The sequence below is a fragment of the Lonchura striata genome, chromosome 6, assembly GCF_050655825.1.
Source record: "Lonchura striata isolate lonStrDom1 chromosome 6, ASM5065582v1, whole genome shotgun sequence".
Classification (NCBI taxonomy): Eukaryota; Metazoa; Chordata; class Aves; order Passeriformes; family Estrildidae; genus Lonchura; species Lonchura striata.
The window spans coordinates 36,850,920-36,863,285 of NC_140708.1; the positions used below are offsets into that span (position 1 = coordinate 36,850,920).

Below are 12,366 nucleotides of genomic sequence, written 5' to 3' on the forward strand. Positions count from 1 at the left end.
AAAAAGTAAAATGTGAAAGAAAATGTCTCATATTACACTTTGTTTTCTATCTTGCTACCTGTGTGATTCAGAGAAAATAAAACATGCAGCTCAGAAAAATAGATTGTGTTGCACTGGGTACTGGACTGCAGATAGGAAGAAATTCTTTTGTTTATTGGTATTTTTTTTGGTGTAGGTTTTAATTATAAAAGCTGCACATTCCTAAGATAAACTGCTTAATGCTTTTAGATATTTGGTTAGTGTTAAGAAGAATGCAAAAAGTATTAATAAGTTTAAAGATTTGTGGTAGATACAAAAAAAAAATCTAGTTCTACTTTAAATGACAAATCAAAGCACACATTTTTAATACAAAAGGTATAAATTACTGGGGCCTTGATCAGAAAAAAATACAAAACCAGTAATCCTGCCTTTTTCATTATGGCTCTTTAGGGTTTTTTCTGGTTTTTGAGCTTTAAAAGAAAAAATTCCTAGAAGAGACAAAGCATGGAGCAGCACATGTAAATATCTGTTCTCCAGAGAATTTCTGGAAGACTTTGTACAAACTGGGCTGAGGGAGGAAATTATCAAATCCATTCTCAGCTAGAAATGTAGACTTACATGTTTGGGAATCATGACCTTTAGTGCAGTTGGCTTCTTTAGGATGAAGAACATTACATAAATTTAATTTTATTTTTCTCTCCCTTAGGACCTCAGGTATTTCTCTGCACATAAATAGTCTTGAAACTGAAGTACTGTGAGACATGGCACCACAGTCATATCACAAAAATGAATTCTTCCTTATCAGCTTTTGAATGTCCTTAAACACTATACATACAGAAATTTAGTAACAATTTTTCCTTTAATCCACTAACATTCCAAATAAATGCAGTTTATTATTTTAAAGTATTTTAATTCAGCTTTTTCTTTGCATTTCTGTGTTTAAGTCAAGGAATATTGCTTTAAGATATTTTTTCAAAAATTTTGATCATTTCATGGAGGTATATAGGATGAACAAAAATCCTTGACAAAGATGTAATATTGTGGCCAAAGAATTAGTTTCAAATAAATTTTCAAAGCTCATGTGTCATTCAAAGGCTTCAGAAATACATAATTCTTGTCAAGTTGTGAGAACAAAGGAAGAAATAATGAAGCTGGCTAAAGGCATACAAAGAAACACATCCTTGAAAAGGAAAAAGAACAGGTAAAAACATTTAGACAAAATGGTGTATATAAGGTCAGTATTAGCTTTCTGGAGAAGGACTTTGACATTTATCAGTTTTTATCATCTTTAAAGTATCATAAAAGTTGAGCAAGGCGTTATAAATGGATTGGTGTTGAGAAGTAATTGCTGTGAAACTGTTAAATGACCGATTCCTTTTCCATTTCTTGCTTTGAAAAGATCTTTCACACAGACAGAAATGCACAATACTTTCCTCTATTCTTCCCTTAGGTTTAGCTGTACACCATAAAGCACCCAGAAGCAGCACAACACCTCTGGTGGATTCTCTCTTTTGAGCACTAGTGGCTTTTCCTGCATTTAGGCATTTTTGCAGGTGAAGAGCTGACTTTGCTTGAGCCCTTCCCTTTGGCAATTGGCAGCATCATTTCCTTCCTGCTGGTCCTGCTGGCTTAAAGGCAAGCTCAGGGCAAGAAGGGGAATAGATGGTAACACTGAAGAGATTTGGAAGTCCTGGAACCAAGTTGCTTTCTGTGTTCACACCACCTCTTTCAGCAGCCGCTTGCCCCAGACTCCCCCAAATCAGGTGTTTATTCTCTCAGTAAAACTCAGGAAGGAAACTGGCATTAAATGAACACTACAGCTAAAAACAGTGGGTTTTTAAATATAAAAACTTTTTATATAAAAAAACTTTTTAAATATAAAAAGTTTAAGTATAAAAAGTTTTAAATATAAAATATAAATAAGGGTTCTAAATATTCATCTATTGTAAATGCAGGAGAAGCCAGTGGGAAGAAATTATGAGGTCCAGCTCCAGTTCAGATAGCTGAATGATTTCTTTATTACAACTATACTACAATACATTAATATACTATTTAAAGGATATACTAAAACTACAAACCTACTTTCTCTAACTGCCATATCTCACTAACTCACAACTCCTGACCCTCTCTGAGAGCCCAGCCCCAGGTGGGCTGGATTGGCCATCAAACAATCCTCACCAAAATCCAACCAAGCCATCGCCCCAGGTAAACAATTCTCCAAACACATTCCATATGGGAAAAACAAGGAGCAGAAATCAGAAATATAAATTGTTTTCTCTTTCTTCTCTCTGTGGTTTTCTATGAAAAATCCTGAAAAAAAGAAGAATGTGCCTGCCACATTCCTCTACTTGAATAAAGGAATATAAAAAGGGGGTGGAGGTCAAGAGCCAGGTTTGATTAGCAGCTATAATGCAGTAGGAAAGAACTCAGCTGCAGGGTTTCTCAAGGCAGGAGCAGATATGGCCCAATAAGAAGCATCCACCAAGGTTATTCTCACACTCTCTCCCAGAAACCCTTCAAATATGGGAGTTCTGACTGAATTTGTTATTTAACAGCTCTAACAGCCACTAAAAATTGTGGCTGAAATTTCCAATCACAACTGTGATTGAAAAATTCAACAGTTTGAAACTTCATTTTTGAAGTTGTATGGAAAACATTTGGTTTTTAATCCAACTATAACAGTATAATTTATTGAACACTTGCTCCAGCACGTAGCTGACGTGAAAAAACAGGTTATGCATTAATTGAGGCTGATATTCTTAGACAAATGTCTAAAATTTCCTATGTCTCAAGGCTTTTGATTACAGTAGGACAAATTTGATCCCATGTGTTTTATCCTACTGATAAGTGGTCAAGAGCCAAGGCCAAAGTTTCATTTATTCAAGATATGAGGACAGCAATGGATTGCTGTTCTGCCAGCAGGAATGCAGTCTCATAACTCGCTTTTTTTGCAGACTTTTATGGTACTTTGTTTTGCATAAAACTTCCTGCTGCTCTGACCTCAGTGATCTCAGCAATAGATTAAACAAATAATCTGAGGCATGTTTTGTAGATTACACTGGAATTTTAGCCTCTACAAATCAAAGGTGCCTGTTATTAAGGCATAGGCCCTCATAGAAGTTAAAAAACACTTACTGGAAGTGCCAGAAATGCACCATTAAGCTGCAACTGGTGAGATCCAGGAAGGAGCCTAACATGATCATGTGTTCATGAACCTTGCTAGCAGATTTAATTACTGTGGATAGACATAACATTGCATCCTTCTCTGTTGTTGAAACTCCTTGATATCATCCATAAATCTTCTGTTCACAGTGTCTCAAAGCACCTATATTTGGACAATCTGGAGGTGCTCAAGTCCATCCCCTTGCTCAAAGCAGGGTCAAAGAAAACAAGCTGCTCAGGTCTGTCCAGTTGGTGTGAATATCTTGAAGAATTGTGAAGAATTATCTAAAACTGCTGGGCAACCTATTCCACTGTTTGTCCAATATCACAGCAGAATTCTCTTTCCTTATGTTGAGTTTATTGTACATCTGTTCATGCCCATTGCTTCTCAACCTGCCACCAGGCACCACTGAGACAAGTCTGGCTCATTTTTCAAGAGTTTTGAAGCAGGACTGACCTCATGATCCCCTCCCAATGACAGTGTGTGATCACTCTACTGAGCACATGGTATTGTTTTTGCTCTTGTCAGGCAGTCAGGAGCAGTAGAGCTGTGAATAGCAATGTTCAGGCTTCCATTTCTTTATTAACATGTGAGTACAATCGATTGTATTTACCATTGTCCTTCCAGTTTGTTTGCTCTTCTCAGTAACAGCTTCTGATCTGTTACTGGACTCTGGCCTTTTGTCTTTCTTTCCTCTATTCGAGCACTGTGGACCTTTGCAGGAAGAGCACTCTTTATTCCCCTTGTTCTAGTCCCAAGCTGTGCTTTTCTGCACAAGGAGGGGTGGAACACACCAGCAAGAATATTGAGTTATGTCCAACCACTGCAGTTTGGTTGTAGTTGGTCTTGTAGCCAAAACAGAGAGATACAACCTTGATGTGTGTAATGAAAAGAATTTCAGACCAAAAGATGGCCTGTTTCTAGCTGACCTCTATTTCTCCTCATGAGGAGAGCAGGAACAGTAGAAATGCAATAAAAGGACCCATCAGACAGGACTGTGGGCTGTCGTGCCCCCAAGTCATCTACAACTCCATTAAGACTTCACACAGACCTGTGGCAAGCATGTTTCTCTCTCTCTCTCTCAGGATTTTTCATAGAGGTGCACAGAGAGAAAGAAAGAGAAAACAATTTCTATTTCTGCTCCTTGTTTTTCTCATGTGGAATGTGTTTGGAGAATTGTTTACCTGGGGTGATTTCTTGGTTGGATTCTGGTGAGGATTGTTTGAGCCTGATGGCCAATCCAACCCACCTGGGGCTGGACTAGAGAGAGAGCCACAATTTGTGAGTGAGTTATATATAGTAGTTAGAGAAAGTAGCATGTAGCTTTAGTATCTTCCTTTATATAGCATATTAATGTATTATAGTATAGTTATAATAAAGAAATCATTCAGCTTTCTGAACTGGAGTCAGACATCAGCATTTCTTCACACCAGGTTAACCTGCACTTACAATACAGACCAACCAAGGAAACCATCTCAACAGGACTTTTCATTTCAGTTAATTCTTCTTTTCTTTTTTATAAATTGTGTGATTGAAGTGAGTCCTGCTGTCAGATGCATCTGAGGATCATAGCTGTAGACAGAGAGGAGACACTGGTAAAGCAGAGCAAGCTCAACAGAGGCCTGCAGGTGAGGTACACTTAGGATATGTTACAAAAATTGGCATTAATTTACTTTTGATTCCTGACTTAATCCCATTTATGGTGTGGGTCTCTTTTGTGGTGGGTTTTTTTGTTTTGGTTTGTTTTTTTTTTTTTGTTTGTTTGTGGTTTTTTTGTTTTTTTTTTTTTTTGTGTACAAACAGCAGGGAAACAAACCTAAAGTTTCAAATGGAGAATTAAAATATAAACATTTATAAGACCAGGACTCTGATGAAGAATTTATCAGAAAACCTGCTATGGATTTGCTGCTTCCTGCAATACAGTCTGCATAATCAAGCAATTACCTGTTAAGAATAAATAAATAAAATGGGGATGGTTGAGGCAAAGAAACACATATATTCACCAGCCTGGTTCCAAAGGTAACTCTGGGCCAGCACGTACAGTTAAAGATAATTTATACTAAGGGCATATCCTGGTTTTGGCTGGCATAGAGTTTCTTTTCTTCCTAGTAACACAAATTATCTAGGAAATGGAAACTTTATCACTCCTATGTAATCCTTCTGTAAAGATCAGATAATCATAAAAAATATTGCATAATAAATCAGACACAACATGGGCCAGGCTGACCTTGGGAGCCCCAGTTTTTACCAGTGCAGAGTATAAAAATCTAAGGCTCAGTTTTACTGGGCTCTCTTGACAAGATGGGTGTCACCAGGGACTTGCTGTGCTTATTCCTCCTAAATGCAGCACTCCTGGATGCCATCTCATCAAATCTACACAAAAATTATTCTTCCCAAAAAGGTAGGAAAAAAGCTGTCTTACTTTGTTACTCTGGGTTTATACATGACACTCACAGGCCAGTTTAATCAACCCTTTGGAGAAATTAGAAAACAGATTGAAAGTAGATAACACCAGGTTGCCTTATTAAAAATATGAACCAATTGATATCACAATTAAGTATAATTTTTGTTAAAATGAATTTAGTGCGATGGAACTATCTTTTTTTGCAGTAGTGTCTTGTAGCTAAGTTTGAACCAAATTTAAAAAAAATATCTGACGTGAAAGACTGAGAGACCTTGTTCCTATAAATCTATGGCTTTTCGGTATGGAATTATGAGGGATTCTAGTTTCTTTGGCTGTAATGCATATCTGCTTTACAGTACTTCAAATTCCACCTTGCAAATGCACGTGAAACCACCCAATACTTATTTGGCTTTATATAATTTAATGGGAGTGCAACAGAAAGACACAGCTGCTGTGTTGTAGGGTGTCAGGAACTCCCAGGTGTGTGCATTTTACTAACTTGGGACTTTCAGTCAGGTGGAATAAAAACCTGGAGACTGTAACAATCTAGCTTGCACTCATGCAAATACAAAACAGTGTTGAGTTTCCTCAGAAACCAATATTAATTACTTCTAAGAACTTTCTAAACTCTACCTGTATTTTAAAAAAGCTAGAACAACAAAACCCCAACAAAAAGGTATGACTCTCATTTCTCTTTCACAAAAGATATCTGAACTCTTATGCTCCTGCTAGATATTTCTTCTGACTCAGACACTTCTTTGTTCACTGTTTTTTGCATCTATAAATAAGAAAAGAACACCCATTATATCCCTGGGAATACTGGTGATAGAGTGTGCCTTGCTTATTTAGCCCACTGCTTTTCAAAAGATAGTTCTAAATGCTTGAATTATAAAAAGAGAAACAGAGAAATGAAAACTGATCCAAGGAAATAAAAATAAGAGACATTTAAAACAATGAAATCATAGAACAAAGAAACCAAAAGGGTCTGACATCTGTCTCACTGTATAAAGCCACTTTCTATATATCTGGGAATTACCAAGTACTTTGTGTGTGCTACTCAGATAAAAAAGACTTTAGAAAGACACGGCATTTGTATAATGCTGTATCACATCATTGACCCTGACTAAGCATGTCACTGATTTCTTTTTGCATTAAAATCATGAATACATTTATGCAAGTTCTCTTTGTTCTTGTTTTGGGGCTTATTATACTTATTTAATTTTACAGATAAATCTGTGTATATTAACAACTGAAAGTAATGTGGTATTTCAAATTAGAAGCACAGATTTAAGGGAGTTCCAAAATTATTCTGATTTATTCACGACCAGGCACCTCTTCCTGTAAATTTTGAGTGTTTCAAAGTTTGAGTACTTAGAGTATTAAAGTATTTGACTTTATTAAATTATCAGTAAGACTTTAATCTTGGTTTATTGACCTCCCAGCAAATTCTGTCCATTCCTAGCAAATACGCATTAAGAATTGCCTCTAAAAAATATAAATATCAGTCAAAAATCCCAATTATTTTCTTTAGTCTGACCAAACATGCATAAATAGAAACATGCATGTATGAAACATAGGTTTGCTAGTTGGCAGATTTGTCTTCAGTTGTCTCTGTTTACATCCTTTAATTAATTAAAAATATAAATTTGTGAGGCTACCACACCCTTGTGGAATATGACATTACTAATTATGTCTTATTTTTCAGAGACCAGAGCTTTGCCCTGCATCCCAGATGATGCAGCCCTCTAGGGAAAACACACCTGATATGAATTTGTTTAACAGATGTATTGTAAATTAAGTTACTGAAAACAGCCATGTACAACAAGAATCCAAAAGTAATAGACTCATGGAACCACAGAATCATAGAATGATTTGGTTTGCAAGGCAATTTTAATAATCTTCTGGCTTAAACCTCCAAAAAGAAGAAGAGGCTGTTTAAAACATATGCTCAGAGCCATGTCTGACCTGGAAAGTTGCCAGTGAAGGGAAATCCACAGCATCTCGGGGTGACCAAAAAAAATTAGGACTCATTTTATAGGAACAAAGTCCAAAAATTCTTGGTTTCCTTACTCCTTCAACAAAAGATCAGCCTTGAGGTTGACACATTTCTCTCCATCTCCAATATGACAGGGTCAGACCAACATCCCCACCACTGGGAGGAGCCTGATCATGATCCTTCACCCAACAGGGACTCACCTGCTTCTTTATCTTCCAACTCTACATACACCACAACCACTGATACATCCCTGTTAATGCCCTCCATTCCTCCAGGTGGGTCTGAATCTCTCTGAAATTTTTGCCCAGTGCTTTGGAAGAACCAGTAATTCCTTCAGATCTTGGGGTTTGGTTACCTCCATGGGACAGCAGAGTCCTGGAAAAGTACATCATAACTGAAGGCAAGGGTGGCACTCCTGGTAGCCTGAAACTTGTAGACCTATGCCAAGGTCCCAACAAGGGAAGGTGTCTGCTTGTGGTCTCTGTTGGCTGGAATTCAGTGTGCATTGGCAATGAGTGCAGGGTTATGTTTCTGGCTGATCCTACCATGAAAAACCACTCTGCTGACACCCCCAAGCTCTCCAGCTCCCATGTGACAGGGTGGCAGCAATGTGCCCAGCACTGGGAGAAACCTGGCCATCCTACTCCATCCAACCTGGCCATCCTATTCCATCCAACTTGCTTCTTTCCTCCCCTGCAGATGCCACCAATGCCACACCCAGCCTCCCTGTCTCTGCTCCTTCAGGTGAGTCTGAATTTCTCCTGGGTTTTCTGGCCGTTGCTTTCTGCAGAAACATTTAGTGCCTCAGAGTTTGGGGTTTAGCCTTCTCCAAGGCAGATCCTGGGAAAAGCACAGCAGAATGCAGCTGAGACTGGAAGTCATGGTAGCTTGAAATTCATAGAGCATTCTCAAGGCCCTGCAATACAAGGCACCTGCCTGTGACTTTTGTTGGCTGGAATTTGGTGTGTGTTGGGAGTGAGTGTGGGATTATGTTTTTGGTTGATCCCACAATGAAAGAACACCATGCTGACACCCTCAAGTTCTCCATCTCCCATGTTATGCGGTGGCACCAACATCCCCAGTATTAGGGCCATGCTCCTTCATGCACCAGGAGCTCACCTGCTACTTCTTCTTTCTTCCCTACAGATGCCACAGCCAAAGATCCACCCAGGTTCAAGTTGGCCACTCCTTCAGGTGAGTCTGAATTTGTCCATGTTTTTCTGGTGAATAGTTAGTGTGGCAGAGGTTTGTGTTTAGTCTTCTTCCTGAGAGAGGAGAACCCGGGAAAAGCAGTTTAACACAGCCAGGACTGGGAATCATGGTAGCCTGAAATTTGTAGGCTGATGCCAAGGCCCTAGCAAGAGAAGGTGCCTTTGTGCTGGAGGGTCTTCCCAAGTTCTCCATACCTCCTTCTTTCCCAGATGCCACCATCAGCCTGGTGAATGGCAGGAACCGCTGCGAGGGTCGCGTGGAGATTTCACACTCTGGGGGCCGGGGCACGATCTGTGACAATGGCTGGGACCAGAGAGAAGCCCAGGTGGTGTGCAGGCAGCTGGGATGTGGTGCTGCTGTTTCTGCAACATCAGGTGCCTCCTTTGGACAAGGCAGTGGCAGCATCTACCTGGACTATGTGAGCTGTGCAGGCTGGGAGTCATCCATCTTCCAGTGCAGCCACCGTGGCTGGGGCGTCCACAATTGTGGCCACAATGAAGATGCTGGTGTTGTGTGCTCAGGTACCACTGATTTAACTGCCTGCATTCTGGGACTCTTTTCAGGAAGTGTTCCCTCTTGGCTGGAATTCGATGTGTGCTGGGGATGTGTGTGGGAATATATTTTTGCTTGGTCCCAACCATGAGAGACCATTCTGTGGACACCCCCAAGCTCTCCATTGCCCATGTGCCAAGCTGGCAGCAACGTGCCCAGCACTGGGAGAAAGCCAGGCATGGACCTTCATCCAACAAGCTTCACCTGCCTCTTTCCTTTCCTCCCCTACAGCTGCCACAAGCACAGCTACAGCCAACCCTGTCACCTCTGCTCCTTCAGGTGGGTCTGAATTTCTCCTGGGTTTTCTGGCCGCTGCTTTTTGCAGAAACAGTTAGTGCCTCAGAGTTTGGTGGTTTTCTGCATAGGAGACGAAATGCCAGGAAAAGCAGTTCAATACAGCCGAGACTGGCATTTGTGGTGGCCTGAAATTCATAGAGTGATTCCAAGGCCCTGGCAATAGGATGTTCCTTCATGATAAAATCTCTTTCCAAGTTTTTGATACCTCCTTCTTTTCCAGATGCCACCATCAGCCTGGTGAACGGCAGGAACCGCTGCGAGGGTCGCGTGGAGATTTCACACTCTGGGGGCCAGGGCACGGTCTGTGATGATGGCTGGGACCTGAGCGATGCCCAGGTGGTGTGCAGGCAGCTGGGATGTGGTGCTGCTGTTTCTGCAACATCAGGTGCCTCCTTTGGACAAGGCAGTGGCAGCATCTACCTGGACTATGTGAGCTGTGCAGGCTGGGAGTCATCCATCTTCCAGTGCAGCCACCGTGGCTGGGGCGTCCACAAGTGTGACCACAGTGAAGATGCTGGTGTTGTGTGCTCAGGTACCACTGATTTGACTGCCTGCATTCTGGGACTCTTCCAAAAAGTGGTGTTAGTTAGTTGGAATTAGATGATTTGGTGGGGATGAGTGCAGGGTCATGTTTTTGCTTGGTCCCACCATAAGACCATTCTGCAGACACCCCCAAGATCTCCATTGCCCATGTGCCAAGCTGGCAGCAATGTGCCCAGCACTGGGAGAAAGCCAGGCATGGACCTTCATCCAGCAAGCCTCACCTGCCTCTTTCCTCCCCTACAGCTGCCACAAGCACACACAGGCATAACCACTCCCAGTACCACCTTCCCTGCTCCTACAGTGTGTCTGAATTTCTCCTGCATTTTCTGGCTGCTGCTTTTTTGCAGATAGAATTAGCGCCTCAGAGTTTGGTGTTTGGTTTTATCCTTGGGAGAGAAGAAGCCAGGAAAACCAGTTTAAGACAGTCAAGACTGGGAGCTGCAGTGGCCTGAAATTCATAGAGTGATTCCAAGGCTCTGATGCCATCTTGATTTTTATCTTTTTCCCTTTATATATTCTCCATATCCTTTACACATATATTTGTAGCTTTGTAGCTTCTTATTTTAACTTAGCTACAGGATTTTCATAGGCAGGAAGTCAGAACTCATTCCAGGATCCCTATGCTATCTTGGCTCTTCCTGGCTAAAAAGGCAATAAAATGGCTCTTCAGACACATTCCATCAATAAAGCACAGTCCCATCTGAAGGCACAGAGGACTTGGAAAGGACTTGGATGAGGGGGGCATTGCATCACCATTTGTAGATAATTTTGTGTCTTTTGTGGATATTTTTCCATATTTTCCCTGGAGGCCTCCAAAGAAGATCCTCTTTTATATTACTCGCTACACAAAAATTATCCCGAAAGTTGTGTTGTTTCATTTCTAGGTTGACAAAGGCATCACCCTGGCAAGAGAAGGTATCTTTGTGCTAGAAGCCCTTCTCAAGCTTTCCATACCTCCTTCTTTCCCAGATGCCTCCACCATCAGCCTGGTGAACGGCAGGAACCGCTGCGAGGGTCGCGTGGAGATTTCACACTCTGGGGGCCAGGGCACGGTCTGTGATGATGGCTGGGACCTGAGCGATGCCCAGGTGGTGTGCAGGCAGCTGGGATGTGGTGCTGCTGTTTCTGCAACATCAGGTGCCTCCTTTGGACAAGGCAGTGGCAGCATCTACCTGGACGATGTGAACTGCACAGGGTCAGAATCATCGCTCTTAAAGTGCAGCCACAATGGCTGGGGCGTCCACAATTGTGGCCACAATGAAGATGCTGGTGTTGTGTGCTCAGGTACCACTGATTTGACTGCCTGTATTCTGGGACTCTTCCAAAAAGTGGTGTTAGTTGGAATTAGATGATTTGGTGGGGATGAGTGCAGGGTCATGTTTTTGGTTGATCCTACCATGAGACCATTCTGCAGACACCCCCAAGATCTCCATTGCCCATGTGCCAAGCTGGCAGCAACGTGCCCAGCACTGGGAGAAAGCCAGGCATGGACCTTCATCCAGCATGCCTCACCTGCCTCTTTCCTTTCCTCCCCTACAGCTGCCACAAGCACACACAGGCATAACCACTCCCAGCACCACCTTCCCTGCTCCTACAGTGGGTCTGAATTTCTCCTGCATTTTTTGGCTGCTCCTTTTTGCAGAAACAATTAATGCCATGCTCCCTCATCCTCCAGCACTTCACCTGCTTCCTTTTCTTTGTCTCATTAAGCTGCCAAAAGCACAGCCCCATTTACAAATCCTCCAGGTTTGTATTTTTATATGTTTTTTCCCATTTCTCTGATCTATTTCTCTTGAAGTTTCATAATTACTGTTTTGCACGTGTAAGCTGTTTCATTTGTATTATATAATGCATTGGGGAAAATCCTTTCTGGTTTTAATTCTTTATATTCTATACAGTAGTCTTTTGTGTTTGAGCTTGGGTGGGTTTCAGAGTATGCTGATTACATGTGAGATTTTATTTTGTTAATTCTCTGATTTTATGGTATTTAGGCCACCACCTTTTACTTTATTTCATATCTTTGTACCTGAAGCCCACAGAGTTAATAACTACAAGCATGGGTCATAATTCTCTGAAGAGTTCATCACTCTTGTACCCTGAGAGGAGCACAATCATTATGTTTCTTTTGAGATTTAAAGTTGTGTTGCCATGGCTTCTGTATATAGAACATATTTTTATTTGATCTGAAGGAAATGTAAATTAATCACTTCTATCCCTTAT

General features: G+C 41.2%; 1 protein-coding gene across 1 annotated transcript; it reads left to right on the forward strand.

Moving 5' to 3' along the window:
• The first annotated feature begins 7,669 nt into the window (after positions 1–7,669).
• LOC146767091 (scavenger receptor cysteine-rich domain-containing protein DMBT1-like) lies at positions 7,670–12,211 on the forward strand. Its single transcript, XM_085583752.1, has 6 exons — positions 7,670–7,817; positions 8,242–8,286; positions 8,689–8,765; positions 8,882–9,385; positions 9,742–10,188; positions 11,031–12,211. The coding sequence occupies exons 1-6, from the start codon at positions 7,670–7,672 to the stop codon at positions 11,496–11,498; spliced, it is 1,689 nt and encodes a 562-aa protein (XP_085439878.1). The 3' UTR covers positions 11,499–12,211.
• Positions 12,212–12,366: the final 155 nt, after the last annotated feature.

Coding starts and splice junctions, on each gene's coding strand:
- LOC146767091 (XM_085583752.1), top strand. CDS start 7,670: ATGACAGGGTCAGACCAACATCCCCACCACTGGGAGGAGCCTGATCAT. Junction 7,818..8,241: donor AATGCCCTCCATTCCTCCAG/GTGGGTCTGAAT, acceptor CCTCCCCTGCAG/ATGCCACCAATGCCACACCC. Junction 9,386..9,741: donor GGGAATATATTTTTGCTTGG/TCCCAACCATGA, acceptor TGAAATTCATAG/AGTGATTCCAAGGCCCTGGC.